The 17,498-nt window shown below is 38.1% G+C and overlaps 1 protein-coding gene across 1 annotated transcript in view; it reads left to right on the top strand.

Annotated features, from left to right (window-relative positions):
* WDR49 (WD repeat domain 49) overlaps positions 1–17,498 on the top strand; it is a 152,515-nt gene that overhangs the window by 93,719 nt on the left and 41,298 nt on the right. The window contains 3 exon segments of the mRNA XM_082459466.1: positions 5,091–5,255; positions 8,429–8,549; positions 8,552–8,576. Of these exon segments, the coding sequence (XP_082315592.1) occupies positions 5,091–5,255; positions 8,429–8,549; positions 8,552–8,576 (311 nt within the window).

The following is a 17,498-nucleotide window of genomic DNA, read 5'->3' as shown; positions in this document are numbered from 1 at the left end:
TAAAATAAGAATTATAATACCTCCTGTGTAGATTTTCTATGAAAGACAAAGAATATTGTGTATAAAGATACATAGAACAAAGCGGGAGTAAAAGCTAAATAAAATTACCCAAAAAAAGGGAAGTGATACTTTTCTGACTTCATACCCTAATCCCTGTGGGTGCCTACTGATTGGGGGAGTGTTTTGAGCACCTGTATAATGATCACAGGCGGCCACAGCCCCTGGTCCTTCCCGTTATTCATACTGCCTAAGCCTTGCTGGCCTCCTTTCTAGTCCTTGAACATGCCAAGGACACTCTGTCTCAGGGCTTTTGCGTTGCTCTTTCCTTTTCCTGGGACTCTCTTCACCCAGGTATCTGCATGGCTCCCTCCCTCACCTCTGTGTCTGTCTTCAAATAATTCCTCAGGGAAACCTTCCCAGAGCCCCCAGCTTTTAACCCACTCCCAGTGATCTCTACCTCCTTCTTGGTTATATTTTTCTCTATAATGCTTATCACCACTAAACATCGTGTGTGTGTGTGTGTGTGTTTGTGTGTGTGTGTGTGCGCATGCTTTTTTTCTCATTTAGTTGCATCTCTCCCCTCTTCCCTCACTAAATATAAGGGCAGGAATTTTTTTCCTGTTGGATCCCCAGTGGCTAGATCCTGTGCCTTGCATACTGTAGGGGTTCGACAAACTGAAGGAATGAGTCTGAAAGATCCAATTACAAATTAATCTACAAAGAAGTAATATCTGGCAAATAAGATTTATAAATAGAGAATGGCTGCCTTAAAATATTCGAATTCTTTGTCTGTACCAGTACTCTGAGATATTATCGTTCTCCTCACCTCACTACTTACTGGTAAGTAACTTCTAGAGATTTGATGCAAAATAGAAATAAAGGAGGCAACCTGCTTTATATTATGGGACCACAAACAGCACTGACTTAAAAAAATAAAATTATAAACAGCAGTTAAGTCAAATGTCCTGATCCCTTGGTAGCCAGCAATATCTGCTGCTGCAATTTTTGGTTTTTCTTGCTTAGACCTAGAATTTGAGATGCATATAAAAGAGAACAGAAGTGCTTATTGTTGTTGGAATAGCAAAAAAAACAATTAGGGGACATGGATAGAGCCTCACATATCTTAGAATTGTCTGATTGGCTGTGACAGCTTCAGATGAGAGAGACAAAAAAGACCCATATATTCCTAAACAGTTATTAACTCAGGTACATAAGGTGGAGTGTGCCTCCATCAGAACGACTTGCTCACAGGGTCCATTTGCACTGAAGTGTAGTTATTAGGACAGTGCTGTTTCTGCTCTGCGGACACCAAGGCCCTGTCCTCAAAGGTTAAGATCTTGTCTGATAAGAAGCAGCCAGGAGGAAACTGAAAACTTAAAGGGACTTGGTATCATCAAAATGTGGCATATAAATATGATGCCAATACTTATTCCTGGAGTTTATTGCCGATGAAAACAGCTTGCTAAAAATACGGTCCTCACGGTCCTGTAGTCAAACCACTTCATCTGCCAAGTGATGGTAAACGCCCTCCTCTCTCACTTGATTTTGAACGTCTTTTCACCTGCCTTGTTATTCTTGTATTCTGATATTGTCATGGTTTGAGCAGATTGTGGTTAATACCAGGTGTGTGTTTGTGACATAGTCAGTCCTTGTATTTCAACACGTTGTTTTCCTGAAGACTGTGCCTTAAGGTAGATTGCCATAAAATGAAATCTAACTGGCTATACACTGTTGTCATTATTGATTCCGATTTCATGAGTAATTGTGAAATGAGTAAAGTGCTGAAAAGTAATGAACAGTATGTTGGGGTTCAGCCAGGTAAGGCAGAGGAGGGAGAGTGCAAAATAGCAAAAAGCAAAGGTTACTAATTCCTGATCGAACGTCTACATTAGATAAAAGTGGTGGGTGATGACGAAATGCTTTGTAATGTGCGTGATGCCAGTCTTAAACAAGTAAGCAAGTCTTTCTTTGAACCTTGTTTACTTTATTTTGCCTTTTTTGTCTCTATCAGGGAATACCCATCGTTTAGTACTGAAATGCCTAGCATATAATAGATGCTCAATAAACGCTTTTTGACTTGAAATCATAAAATCCTCTAACCTTTTCTTCAAAGACCACTATCAAAATTTTCACTCATGCTTGGAATATTATGCTTTCATGGCTTTATCTTTAATGAATACAATCCAAATTCTTAAATAGTTATGTGAGAAAATTCCAAGTGTGATATAATTTTAAATTTCAACGTACATCTAAAAAGCTGGTTTCTGAAATGTAGCTGTCTACATTCACTCTCATGGTTGGACGAAAACAAGACATTAAATGTTTTTCTTAAATTGATTTGGATATGAAAAGGGATATGAGTCCAAATAAAAGGTCAGATGATTAAGCTTAAATAGAATAGTAACACTAGCTAACTTTTATGACATTTATTGTATGCCATGAACTGTGCTAAATGCTTTACAAATATTAGCTTACTTAAACCTCTTAAAAATGGTTTAAGGTAGTGACTATGATTCTCTCTGGTTTATAGGTGAGGAAACTGAAGCTTAGAGAGATTAAGTAATGAATCCAAGGTCAGACACTGACATTTAAACTCAGGCATGCTGGCTTGAGACCCAGTGCTTAACCACCATGCATATTGCACAAACCAAAACAAATAGAAACACAGTTACATGGAATGATAATTAAAGTGTTAGGTCACATTATTATGAAGATCCAGGTCATTTGTTCTAGAAATTGCACTGTAGTTTAATAACGGTAATTAAACTTTGAAGCTACTTTTGATTTCACAGAGAGAAAATGTGTAGCATAGACATAGTTTTACATCATTTCGGAAATTGTCCGATTAAGAGTTGTAATATCAGGGGAAAAAAAGTCTGTGAGAGCTCCCACGCTCACGATCAGTTCTTTGCTGAGGCATAAAGATTGCTAAACGGTGGCCCTTTCATTCAATCCCTCCTCTTCTTTTTTACCTCTGGGACTACTGTCTCAGGTGAGCATCTCCACCCGGACTGATACAGCAGCCTCTAAATGGTCTTCTCACAACCTGTTTGTTTTCCACACTGCTGCCAGAGGTACCTTCACAAACCAACCAACAAAAATGCAATATCTCTCTCCTCCTTCTTAAGAACAAAGAGATTGTTCTTAATTTTATTTTGAGTCATACATGCCACTGATAACCAATGAAGGCCATGAACCCTTTCCCAGTTTAAAAAAAAAAAACCAACTTTATACACACTACCCATTATTCTCTGGCATTGCTCATTAGGGATTTCAAATATCTGTCATCAGTTTGCTTCTTCACCTGATATTCCACCATTTATCTCATCGTCTGTACTCTGGCTCCATTACGCTTCTTACTGTTTCTCATGCTTGGAATAGCCTCCAAGTTCTGTCTTCTTATCACTCTTAATTATCTGGGGTAGGATGCTGAAATAGAGGAAGGCCTTATGATGTGTCTGTCATAGAAGGCCCAGGATTCAAACCTCGTTATATAGGCTTGGGAATGGTACTTAACTGATTAGAATCTCAATTTCATCACTGGTAGAGAGAGGGTGCTAACATAATTTTACAGAGTTTCTTTAAAGATCAAATGAGGTAGTGAGTGTAAAGGGCTCGGCACTCAATAAATACACGTTCCTATCTTCAATCCCTGATTGATCCCCCTCACCTTTTATCCCCATTCCCCACTACAGTGAATGGATTTGGGGTTTTACTCTCTGTGCCCCCAGATCACCCAGGAGTGATACCTCTAAACTTGTAGGATTGTTGGGCATTTATTTACTTCTTGTCTGTTTCTCCCTCTAGCCCAGTAGTACCCGACCCGGTTGCACACTTAAATAACCTGCGGAGCTCTTTACAAATTCCACTGCCTGATCCAATCAAGTCTGAGTCTCTGGTCTGGTACACAACTGTGATTTTTAAAGTGATTCTAGTGTACAAGCCTAGACTATAGACCCCTTGAGAGCAGGGATGCATCAGTGAAGCCCCACTGCCCTCATGGAGCTGGTACCCAGTGGACGTTCAGTGAATGCCTGTAGAGTGAATGAATGAGTGAATACACGTATGACAGCCAGTTATCCAGGCCTTCCAAACATACATTTGATAAACTTTAACCCATTTAATTATGAAAATGTGACACTTTAATTTAACATATTCTTAATACATTTATATTTATACATTGGTAATCAATACCTAAGTGGATAAAGATGCACTTTAAATTTTCTTAAAATCTAGATATTGCTTCAGGCAACTTTCTGTCTATACATTTTTATGTTTAGTGTTTTTTTGTTTTTTCTTTCATTCCTTTGGGTCCCAAAGTCATATGGGCAAGGTAGTTTTAACCTATAAGTCTCTTAAAGGATGCCTAAATACCTAGAGCTGAAATTAGCAGTCTACTTGACACTATTAAATTTCTTACTATGGAACTACTATATATAATCCTATCCCTTCTTGCATTTGTTTGGTTGCCTTCCTCTTGGAGTGTATATGCAGATTTATATTTAACCTTCCTGTGTTCTTTGTTTTTAGTGACCCATCAAAAATTGTGTTAGTTGTAAAAATATACACAGTACCTTGAGGAAAAAAGGAAGGAAGAGACTAATGGCATTAGAAGCAGTACCTCTAGCAATTTGCTGAAATGAACTTTTCCCCATAATGGCTGGTAGTGCTTTATTTTCTGAATGCTAAATGGAAGCTAATATATAATAAAAGGTTTCTTTTCATACAGTAAATAGTGTCAGAACATCATGACTGATAAAATCAAGTTTCTCATCTAAATGTGAAAGATTTATAAGTTGATTTCAGTAGGATTCGATTTCAGGATGGCCCCTAGACACTAAGCTGAACAGTGGGTAAGGAAAGAAGATTCCTATCTTCTCTGATAAAGAGAATCATGACTTCCTTACCTCAGTTCTGGCCTAGAAATTGAAATGTTATCAGCTTAACAAAAAGAAAGCAAATACATTACGAAATTGTTACTGTTGGGGGAATCTCACTAGTGGAAATGCACAGGCTGGATATTTTATTTAAATAAAAATGGTGGACTCTGGAACTATATTTAATTTCTCTACACTGTTATTTTCTTGTAGGTAATGAGTTCTGATGCAGGGTCGACTGTTTCCTTCTGGATGATAGACACTGGGCAGAAAATCAAACAGTTTACTGGTTGCCATGGCAACGCAGAAATCAGCACAATGGCCCTCGATGCAAATGAGACACGGCTTTTGACTGGCAGCACAGATGGGACTGTAAAGGTGCGAACACAGTGATGCTTTTCTATCCAGATATGAGCGGGCTAAAATATTGTGCGAGGAGACACAGCTTTGGCTATATTTGTGTTGGTATTTTTGGTCTTTCAAGAAGAGAGATGAGAAGATAAGAAGAGCTAAATAACCCAAACCATCTAATAACAAAGCTGTTAGGAAAATAAACCTCTGAGGAAAAATGAATAAATGATTTTTCTGAATAAATTATTTAGAATCAAAACACAACTTGGCTTACTTATTTCAGAAAGCCATAGAGGACCACATTGGGGAATAAGAAGCCTGAATAATTTTCATGTGCTTCAGCTAATGTCTCTAGTTTTCTTTTTTCTTTCTTTCTTTCTTTTTTATTTTTTTTGGTATATAAAATGAGAAATCAGGGCAAGTAAGTAAACTTTAAAAATTGCATAGATGCAAATTTTTCAGAAAATGAATTTTTAGAAATCAACCCATTTTGTAATCTGCATTTTTATGTGAAGGTAAGTAAGACAGTAAAGAAGGAAAGTAGGAAGAACAATCATAATCTTATTTATTATCCATCCTAAACTAACACTATTTTATCCTCCCAGTTTTTAAATTTTGTAACTATTATTAATTTCTTCTGGGGAGGAAAGTGCTATTTTACTTTGCAAAGGTGATCAAAATTTCAGGCAAAACTAGATACAATCTGAAATCATGCTTACCAGTGAATCTTCTCTGTTCTTCTCAGTTTCAAGAGAGATGACAGTGTTGGATGGGAGATGACTTGTGACAGTCTGAGGCAACAGAAGGCAGTTTCTTGAATAAGCTTTGAATGGTTCTCAAATTTCTGTCATAACTGGGGTCAGAAGGCTGTTAATTAGATGTACCTTCCATGTTAGGTTGTAAGATGCATTCAGGTAGGCTGCATGGGAGGGTAGTGGAAAGCTACCTGGATATGTAGGTAGAACGTTATGGAAGTTGGGGGCAAGTATTCCGGGAGATTCCAGGCTGCAACGGTCAGTGTGAAGCATGTTGCAGTGAGAATCTCTAGAAATCAGCAGAACGTGGCCGCTGGGAAGGTTAATGGCATGAGGTGTGGGCTGGGAGCATGTGTTTGAGTAAAGTAATCTAGTTCATGGGAGAACTGGTAAAATGTGGGAAGGTAATGGGATAATCCCAATCCCAATAGTCAAGGTAGAATAACACAAGAATAACTGGAACTGGAGTATTAGTGGCTTAGGCAAAAGGAACAAGTGAGAAGCCCACTTACCAGTCCTTGGATACAAGGCTGAAGTGAAAAATGAAGGGAATGGATTAGGTTATTTTTATCCCTATTTTAGGAATAACTGGTCATAGAGTCTAGGGTAGGGCAGACCTGTAGATGGTTGCAAAAATGGTCCCAGCTAAGGGTCACAGCTTGATAGGATCTGGAGACAGTCACGTCTTTACAATACTTTTTTGTGGGTATTATTTTAGGTGGACTTGGTAAGAGCCATATTTAGAGGAGAACAAAGTGATGTGGGTGAAGAGCATGTATACCCCTCAATGTCTCAGCTCAAGCCTTGACATATTAGAAGTTAATGTGGATTTAGTATTACAATCACAGCTTTTGAAGGTACATTTATCTTTATCACAATAGCACAACAGAATTCTGAACTTTGGCAATTTCAGTGTAGGTATGTAGGATGCATAAATCAAGGTTGAGCTGCGCTGGCCATGTTCTATGAAAAAACAAGAATGAAAGATATTTTCCAATCTCATTTATAATTTAGAATCTAAAACCCAGTACCTATGCAATCAAAGATTTAAAAGTATTGCTCTATTTATCACGGTTTTGAAGTGTCTGTTTTTAAATTAATTGTTTTGAATAATGTATGCACACAATAAAATTTTAAACATAAAAGGGATATACAGTGAAAAGAAAGTCTCTTTCTCACCCCTGTTCCCAGCTCCTCCCTTGTGGCTACCAGTGGTACTAGTTTCTTGTACATCTTTCTAGACTATGAGCACCATTTTTTTCTCAGTGGCAGTCCACTGTCCATGCTGTTCTGCATTTTTCATTTCCCTGTATTGGACATTGATTCATATGAATGCAAACAACAACAATAATGATGTTAGTTAAATTTTATCACATGGTTACTGTGAACCAGGCACTGTCCTAAGCCCTTTACACACGCACACCTCTACATGGTTGGTACTAATATTATACCAGAGGAGGAAACTGAAGCCCAAGGAGATAAAGCAACTTGCTTTAAGTTTCCATAGCTAGTCGACTCTGGGCAAAGCTTAGACACTTGGAGGTGACTCATTCTTCTTAATAGTTACATTATATGCTACTGTAGATATTCCATATTCTGATGTTCAGTCTCTTGTTAGTGAGCAATTAAGTTGATTTAAATCTTTAGCTTTTGTAAACAAAGCATCCAGAATATCCTTCAAAATATGTCATTTCATACATATGAGTGTCTCTGTGTGATGATTTTCTAGAAGCTGAATTTTTGAGGCAAAGTGTATATGTGTTTTAATCTTGATAGAAGGTGCCAACTTCCTCTTTGATGATGAACCAATAATGTTTCATAGCAGGGCTTAGTTTTAACTGCTGGTGACCTAATGACCTCCTCTCTTAAAGTACACCCATCAGGTCTACATCCTCACCCACTGCCTGAGGAGGTAAACTGGAATTGCTTGTGCTTCTGTGGGCTTGGGTCTGGCACGCACTGTCAACAGGAGGTTTTATTGGCAGAAGAAAGGAAACCTAGGACATGATGACTGTGTTTCAGGCTCTGTATCAGATGTTTAAAATTCCAAGCAGGCCTGAAGAGTAAAGGTCCTGTGTCATAAATGAGGAAACCAAAATTTAGAAAGACACTTTGAGAAAGAACCAGGATTCTGACAGACCCCAAAATGTGGCTTTTCATGATTTTGTATAGTCTCCACCTAAAAAATATACACTTATTTATAGCCTTTGAATCAACAATATTAGAATAGACTGATAAGGTTACAAAACGAGTAATAAATATAATAGCTAAATTCAAATGGTGAGAGGATTTTCTTTAATTATTATGTATCTCAAGTGAATCAACCCTAGTCCAGGATGTAAACAAAAATGTGTAAAATAATCCTATTACACCCTGTTAATGTACTCATTGAAGAAGACATTTTCTTTTCTTGTCTCAAAGCTGATTTTAATATTTCTCTTGAAGGTCTGGGACCTCAATGGCTATTGTCACCACACACTAAATGTTGGGCAAGAGGGAGCTGTGGATATTTCACACATCCTGGTTCTTAAGAAGACAATTCTGGTTACAGGCTGGGACAGGTATGATGTGCTTCATGCAAAACTGTAGGAAGGTAAAAGGAGAAAGTTTTATTTAAATCAAAATCTAAAAGAAAAAAGAACATAGAAATCCTGACTGATTCTGCATCTTTAACTCGCTGGTGACCTAGGTGAGTGAAACTCTATTTGGAATTGACTGAATGCTTGTGAATAAAATATTTTAAGATCATGTAGTTTGAGTGGCTTTGAGAAGTGTTACATTGCTTTCTCCTGGCTTTGGGAATCTTCTTCTTTAACCATTCCAGATAGAAACATAATACCACTTCCTGGGGATTAAATCCAAAAGTTTCCCAAATTTTATAGTCAATAAATTCTTAATGTATAAATTGCATTCCTTCAACTGTAAAAGGAACTCATTCCTCCTTCTTTTGTTACTTAGTTTAAATGACAGCACAAGAGGGGAACAGCCTGCTGAAATCTATGTTAGCACCTCCTTCATATCAGTGCAGAGAAGGGCCTTTCACAGCCCACTTACTCTTCTCAAGGAGCAATTTTTCCATTCATTATAAGGAAAATTAGTTTTCTTTCCTCTTTTCCTGAGAGAACTAAGGGATCATAAATGGCCTTTTCTATGGCATTGTATAAGCACTAGGAAAATTAAAGTGTGATGTGTTTTGAAAATATATTGTCCATAAATTCAACAGTTCACAAAATATTGCTCTAATAGGTAATTTGACCAAGATTATTCACTATAGAAATATGATCTTAATGGTTTGAAGTAGGACTAAATCAGATTTTATACCTAGAAGACCAGCAGTATTTATTTGGGGATTTTTATCAGTCATAGGGAAGGCTTTTGCCTAATGCAAATGTAAACACACAGACTAGAAAATATAGTGACACACACACACAGCTTAGTTTTCAGGGGTTGTTTGACTATAAGTAAAGAAAGCATAGTTCATTAATTATAGTTCTTAATAGCACGTATATTCTACGTGCTATTAAGAACTAATTTAATCATCCCCACCTTTGAAAGGCACAGCTTCTTCACATCCCTGGGAGTAATCATGATCCATCAATGACTCATAACCACTCCAGCAGACTACGGCCTAATGATCTCTATAATTAGGCTATGGCAATGAATAAGTGAAGTTCTCTAATATCATGGCAGGGTAGATGTGTAGTATACAGCTGAGCCACTTTAAATTGTGAACGTAACAAAAAAGAACTTTAAAAATTAATCAGCGTTAGTCAAAACTATGGAGACACACCATTTTCTTAGTTATAATTTTTATACATCCATGGCTAGAAATAGCATCAAATGTGAGGTTTTTTAATTGGTTACAGGGGGAAATTTTTAAAGATTAGATATATAGAGTCATCCAAAAGTGGTTTAAAAGAACACCCAATGATTTGACCTGTATTGGTGTGTTTTGCTGAAAGCCTTACTTTCGGTTTCAAGGTTAGTAGGATTCGCTGGCAAAATAACCACTCTACACTCAAACAAGAATTTAGAGAGAGTTTACTGAATGCACAAAGATTACAGTATACTAATTAAGAAAAGAATAGTATAACTAACTAAGAAAGAATGGTAAAGACAGGTTTATACATCACCGAATTGGGGAAGCAGCTACATCCAGATCCAAGCAGCGCTGGGAAGTCCCTTGAACAGCAATCTGGAGTCCCAGTTGGGAAGGTCCCAGGCGGTGTGTCCACCCCATTGCTGAGACTTCAGTTTGCCACTCAAAGGAGCCCAGCTTTTAGCACCAGGCCACAGGCTGATAACAATCAACCTATGTGCAAGTTTGCAGCTCTGGTTGTTGTCGTAAATGCCTTGGTCTTAACTCTTAAGTCTGAGAATGGTCTTGATCCCCGGGGGCTGGCCAGACCCTCAAGGTTCAAGAAGTCCCATGACTTACTCCCCATCTTATCTAATGGTTTACAGTGTGTGCTAGTGCCACCCTTGCTGGCCTGGGTGTAGCTCAGCAGTTTGGCAGGCAGCCAGCTTTAGCGTCATTGTCCCGTCAGAGAGAGGCCTAGTGCCACATCTGAAGCCTGAACAAGACTACTTTACTAGCTTCCCCAACATGGTGGGTGGTCACTTTCTGTAATCTTGGGGAGGAATTTTTGGGAGGATTGAAATGAGTGGAGGAAAACTTACCACTCCTCTCATTTTCCTCCATCTTTTCCATCTTCCACAAGGTTGTCAGGACTTGGATCCCTGTGGTTGGAATTGAAAATTGAATGAATGCATTCCCAATTATATTGTTTTACTTTCATGATGATGAATTTAAAAATTATATTTCCTAAGTAGAAGGTCTTACGTTAGGATGGATTTTGCAGGATCTTTGCAGGGTCGTTTTTTTAACCAAGAGGCATTTAACAAAAGAGGCAAGAGAACAGGTCAGTTTTTTGGTTCTGGCTTGGGGAGGATGGTCCATTAAGCCAACTCCATAATAGTTTAGTGATTTGAGAAGAAATAACTGGAAGATTGACCGTCAGCTTATTAAGCTTTCTTTAAAATCCAGAGGAGGCTGTTAAGTTATACTGTAACTTTAACTTTAGGCTCTATTTAAATAAAGAAATTGGTCTGATAATTCTGCCCAAGATGGAATAGAAATTACATTTATTGAGTTAGGTACATAAATATGCCATCCAATTTATTTTATTCATAGTGCTTTGTAGCATTATGCACTTTACATACACTATCTAACCTAATCTTTAGCTTCCTCTCGGAAGGTAGGCAATATTTTGTAGATATCTCAAATCTCTATCTTCAGCTCTTATCTCTCTAAGCTCACTTATCCATTTGCTTGCTGGATGCGTCTGACTGCAATCCCAAATTCTACATATTCTAAACTGAATGTATTATTCATTCCCTTTCCCCAAATCTGCTTCTTCTCTTAGATTCGGAGCTTCAGTTAATTGCTAGACACCCTGTTCATCCACCTTGGTTTTCCCTTCTCACTCAACTTCACAACCAAGTAGTCTCTAAGCCTTATCTATTTTATATTCTAAATATTTTTTCAAATCTGTTCCTATTACTACTAAACTGTATAATTCAGAGCATCATTTCTACATACATGAATGTCACAGCCTTCTTATTTGTCCTTTCCTCTAGTAATGCTTCCCTTTTACCTCTTAAATAGATCTGCTCATTTTAATGATTTCTACAGTGATTCCTTTCTACAATGCGATCTGTCTATGTCACTTCCTTGTTTAAAGCTTTTTAAAGTGTCTACAAAAAACCCCACGAAACGCCCTCTGGCCTGGACTGTTCTGAGCTTCATACTCACCCATTCTTGTGTACATTCGAAACTCAAATAACAACCTGCTGTCAGACTGTTTCCATACAAACCGTACTGTTTCTCAACCCCATGCCTTTATTCTCTCCCCTTATCTAGAACTCTCTCCAAATATTTTTCATGTGACTAATGCTTATTCCTATTTCAAGTCTCATTCATGTATCTTTTCCACCAGAACGTTTCTCTGTACTCCCAGGGTGGAAATATGCCCCCTTTTGTCTTTGTGTTGTTAAGTTTCCTGTACTTTATTTAACCTAGGAATATATATATTGAGCATTTAATAAGCATATATATATATATATATAGTTTCTGGGGCTTATTAGATGCTCAGTGATATTTGTTGAATGGCTTAATTAACGTTTATTGAATAGACAGGGAATCTGAGGATTAGAGAGATTGATTACCCAGTAATTACACTCCGAATTAGAGGAAAGCAGAGTAGCTATTCAAATCTATTCTCTCATTACAGTAAGCCAGAAAGCTAAGTATTACCAATTCTCTTTCACAAAGGAGGAGGCAAGGCTTGAAGAGGTTGGGTAGCCTGGCCAAGGCTAGCAGGCAGCCGAGTTAGAATTCTATGCCAAGGTCCATGCTCTTCCCACCATTCCCGAGTTACAGATGGAGTCATTAAATCTTGGGAGATCAATTATATTCTTTTTTTTTTTTTTTTTTAATTTATTTTTGGCTGTGTTGGGTCTTCGTTTCTGTGCGAGGGCTTTCTCTAGTTGCAGCGAGCAGGGACCACTCTTCATCGCGGTGCGCGGGCCTCTCACTGTCGCGACCTCTCTTGTTGCGGAGCACAAGCTCCAGACGCGCAGGCTCAGTAATTGTGGCTCACGGGCCCAGTTGCTCCGCGGCATGTGGGATCTTCCCAGACCAGGGCTCGAACCCGTGTCCCCTGCATTGGCAGGCAGATTCTCAACCACTGCACCACCAGGGAAGCCCAATTATATTCTTTTAAGTAAATAATATGAATGAGTAGGTTGGCCATGTCAGTCAAAGCTAATGAATCAGTTTTGTGCATTTGAAGAAACACATAAAAAAAACACACATTTATCAACTTAACAATACCTTAGAGTTTGAGCTTACCATGATTTTTCCCCTTTCCTTTCCACAAATATCTTTAAACTGCACCTAGATGGGAAAGCATGGAGTTAGGAACAATGATGGACTGAAAGTGAAGAAGCAGGATTCCTTCCTTCAAGGGCATCACATGCTAGTTGGGGAGTCGACGCATACAAGGCAAGATATGGAAAATGTCACTGTGAAATGGGCCTAAGCAAAGCCTGAATCAGAGAGCCCATGCTGGTTATTTAGGAATATGACCTTTCATATCTAGAGAATATTTCCATCAGAAAAAAGAAGCCCCAAATTCAGAACTTCTAGAAATATGTTTCTTATCACCTTAAGCAAAATATGCTTAGAGACAAAGTTGTGAATTGACATAGGGTCAGTTAAAAAATACCTGGTTAAATACCTAGCTGTATTTATGTTGGTAAAACTAAGTAAATAGATGATCAATTACCTTTGCATTTGTTAAAAGTAGTCACCTAATATGTATATTCTGGTGAAATCAAATAATCATAATAGTTTAAGGTTTGATCTTTTTTTTTTTTTTAAATTAGAATCTGTATTTAGTACCCAGTTTGTATTTCTTTTATTTATTATTTATTTAGTTTTGGCTGTGCTGGGTCTTCGTTTCTGCGCGAGGGCTTTCTCTAGTTGCGGCGAGTGGGGGCCACTTTTCATCGCGGTGCGCGGGCCTCTCACTATCGCGGCCTCTCTTGTTGCGGAGCACAGGCTCCAGACGCGCAGGCTCAGTAGTTGTGGCTCACGGGCCTAGTTGCTCCGCGGCATGTGGGATCTTCCCAGACCAGGGCTCGAACCCGTGTCCCCTGCATTAGCAGGCAGATTCTCAACCACTGCGCCACCAGGGAAGCCCTGATCTTATTTTTATCTTAATTTTATGCCCTAAAATTCCATGATTCTGTATTTACAACTCTCTGTAGAAATAAACTCAAGCTCTTTGTTTTCCCCACTTTATTTCTCTTCTTTTAGTTAAAGGAGAAACCTCTCTTTATGAAGGTTTTATCTCTGTAAAATATCTAGACTTATACAAATAAAAAGAGAATCTTTCATATAATTTCAAATAATTCTGAAAATATGATTGACAGTAGCGTCCTTTAAAAAGTAAATGGTCAGTAAATAGCTGTTGATATAATTTTATTTCTAAAAGTACTTTTAAGGGAAATGAGATTAGGGATTTGAAGTTCCTCAACAATAAAACTTATCTATCACAAGATATTAAATTCTTAATAATTGCCTTGCTAAGGAACTATACATAATCTTATATATGACTCAGTCAGTTTCTATTATTAGGATAAGAATCAGAATGAAAACTTCCAAAGTTGTGACTTATTCTGAATAATCTTGTTGGAGGCTAGGAGGGGGCGAGTATGTTTGAAATTCGCAAATAACCCTCAAAACTAATTTTGTGACAGTTTCAGTATCCAAAATTGGACTCCGCAAATTTTAGGAAAAAGAATAGAAATGAACTGATTTATTTTGACCTCATTCTCTATCTTTGACATAATCCTTTTGGCTTAAAAAGCAATGGATCGAACACGGATACGTTCTTATGATAATTAGAGTAACAAAACATGAACAATTAACCTCCGAGGGCACAAATAGTTGACTGTGTTCTTTTGTTCTCACCATGACAATTTCTACATGATAAGTTTTGGTAAAAGTTATTTTCCTATCTCATTCATCCTAAAAGAGATTGTTTTTTAAAACATTAAAAAAAAATTTGCCCTGGACAGGTAAACTAATTTTGCTTTCACAAAGTTGGTCATCATATCTAAATTCTGAATTAGAGATAAGGTTGGCATCATAAGAAGACGCAATGACTCAGTAGCAGTATTCCCAGGATTTCAAATGTGAGGTGCAGAATGGAACTAGTAAACTCCTTCAATGTCAGAAAGAACAAATCTCTCAGACTCCTAAAATGGCCTAAAAATTGGCTCATTCTGCACTTCAATTTTACTTTTGGCAAAAGTACAAACTTAAAAAAAATAGTTATCTTGGAAATGTACAAAGTAAGAAATACAGTGTGGATTCTGAAGGTATTTTAAGGATAACTGTCATTTCAAATGAAAGCTTCAGGTTACGTTTCAAGGGAAATGTGGCAGCTAATTAGTTTCTCACCATTATGACACACAAGGTCAACTATCAGAAGGGCTTTTTATACCATCTTATGAAAAGGATTTTGTGCCTTTGGGTGGTATTCCCTAAATATACCTAGTTAATATGGATAGCTTGGCAAAGAAGACATCTGACATTGTATTTTGGCTGAGAGATAATAAAAGAGATATGGACTGATCCCTTCTCTCTCACTCCCACCCTCACATTCTCCATTCCCAAAAGGTAACCTCTTCAACCAAACTTACCAATAGGTAGAGAGAAAATTAAAAATATATGCATATAAAGCTATTATGAGATTAATGACAATTTCAGAACTGCAAATTACCTTATTTATATTATCTTTTCTTGCTAAGCCTTAATATTAAGGTTACATTAATATTAAATTATTGATTTAAAAATAAAATAATTCATATATTGATTCAGCAAGTTTTAATGAAATGCCTATTATTTTCTAGGTACTATTCTAGGCACCACTGATGCTGAGGGGAAAAAACAAAGTCTTTGCTCTCCTAGAGCCTATTTATGGTAGGAGAGACAGAAAAGGAACAGACAAATAGGTAAAGACCCCAATATCACATAATGATAATGTAATAAAGAAAAATGATGTAGATGAAGAATGAGAAACTCAAGGAAGAGTCTTTAGCTTGGGTGGTCAGGGAAGGCTTACCCAAGGAGGTAACATCTGAGCAGATAATTTTTCCTTCATTCATTTGACAAATATTTATTGAATACTTAATATATGTAGGTCACTATGATTGCCACTGAGGGTTGTAGAATAAGACACGATCCCCGGTTTCTGAGAGCTTACAATCTAGCAGAGGAGCAGAGACTATATAATATTAATTAAATGTTGTAAGTAAACTGCAAATGATGTAAGAGGTCAGAAGAGGGAAATATTTCTTTTAGCACTAGTTATTAAGGAAGACTACAGAACAAGATAGCCTTAACAAATGGGTGTGTAGACAGGTAGATGTGGGTCTGTGTGTGAAAGGAAATCCATGGAGGAATGGAAGAGCCCATCATGAATAAAAACAAAGCAGCTAGGTGACTTCCCTGGTGGTCCAGTGGTAAAGCATCCGTCTTACAATGCAGGGGACATGGGTTATCCCTGATCAGAGAACTAAGATCCCACATGCTGCGGGGCAACTAAGCCCACGTGCCACAACTACTGAGCTCACGCACCTCAACTACAGAGCCCGCCGTGCCACAAACTACAGAGCCCACAAGCTCTGGAACCCGCACGCCACAACTACAGAGCCCATGTGCCCTGGAGCCTGTGCACTACAACTAGAAAAGAGAAAACCCACACACCACAGCTAGAGAGAAGTCCGCACACCACAGTGAAGAGCTGGCGCGCCACAACGAAAGATCCCCACGCCTCAACGAAGATCCTGCGTGCTGCAACTAAGACCCGACGTAGCCAAAAATAAATAAAATAATTAAATAAATAATAAATAAATCTTAAAAAAAAAAAAAAGGCAGCTAGAAATGCAAAGCGTACTTAGCAGTAAGAGTATTGCTTGGCTTGAACATGAGATGTGCTTCAGAAACAGCCTCTGAATACTCCTAACAGCTCAAAACAGCTCCTGCAAGCAAGAAAGTTATTTGAAAACTTGCATTCTATCTACAAAATCCAGTGAATTTTACATTCTATTTCATGAATTCATGTATCCTTATTTTTTTTTTAATTAATTAATTTATTTTTGGCTGTGTTGGGTCTTCGTTTCTGTGCGAGGGCTTTCTGTAGTTGTGGCAAGTGGGGGCCACTCTTCATCGCGGTGCGTGGACCTCTTACTATCGCGGCCTCTCTTGTTGCGGAGCACAGGCTCCAGACGCGCTGGCTCAGCAGTTGTGGCTCACGGGCCCAGCTGCTCCGTGGCATGTGGGATTTTCCCAGACCAGGGCTCGAACCCGTGTCCCCTGCATTGGCAGGCAGATTCTCAACCACTGCGCCACCAGGGAAGCCCTATCCTTATTTTTAATATAAAAATATTTTCCCTAAAACCCTTTGAGTAAAATGAACACTTAGGAAGGCATGCCATATTTACCCTGTGGCTTCTAGTAGCCCTCTCAAATAGCTGGACATTCACATTTTACTTTGAAAACCAAGGATAGAAGGATAGAGGGAAAAACTCTAAATAAGTTGATTGGATCCAAATATTATTAGATCTTGAATAACAGGCCCCCAGACATTTGAATTTTGTCATGTAGGAAATGGAAAAAACTAAGAAATGGTTTTTAACAGGGCCTTAGCCTTACCTTTTGATCATGCTGTTTCCCCACTCTGCCTAGAGTGACTTCCTCTTCCAAATCTTACCCATCCGTTATGGTCCAGCTCAAAAATAACCCCTTCACTCAGCCTTCTGTGATTTCTATACCTGGATTTCCATGGCAGTTGGTCAGTACTTCCTTGACACTTAGCACATTTCACTTTACATTTTAGTCACTTTATGTTCATGGCTCTGTCCCCTGCAGCACCATGAACAG

Source organism: Balaenoptera physalus, assembly GCF_965194825.1.
Source record: "Balaenoptera physalus genome assembly, chromosome: 4".
Classification (NCBI taxonomy): Eukaryota; Metazoa; Chordata; class Mammalia; order Artiodactyla; family Balaenopteridae; genus Balaenoptera; species Balaenoptera physalus.
The sequence above is the reverse complement of the archived record's forward strand: the minus strand, read 5'-3'. Positions and strand labels throughout refer to the sequence as shown.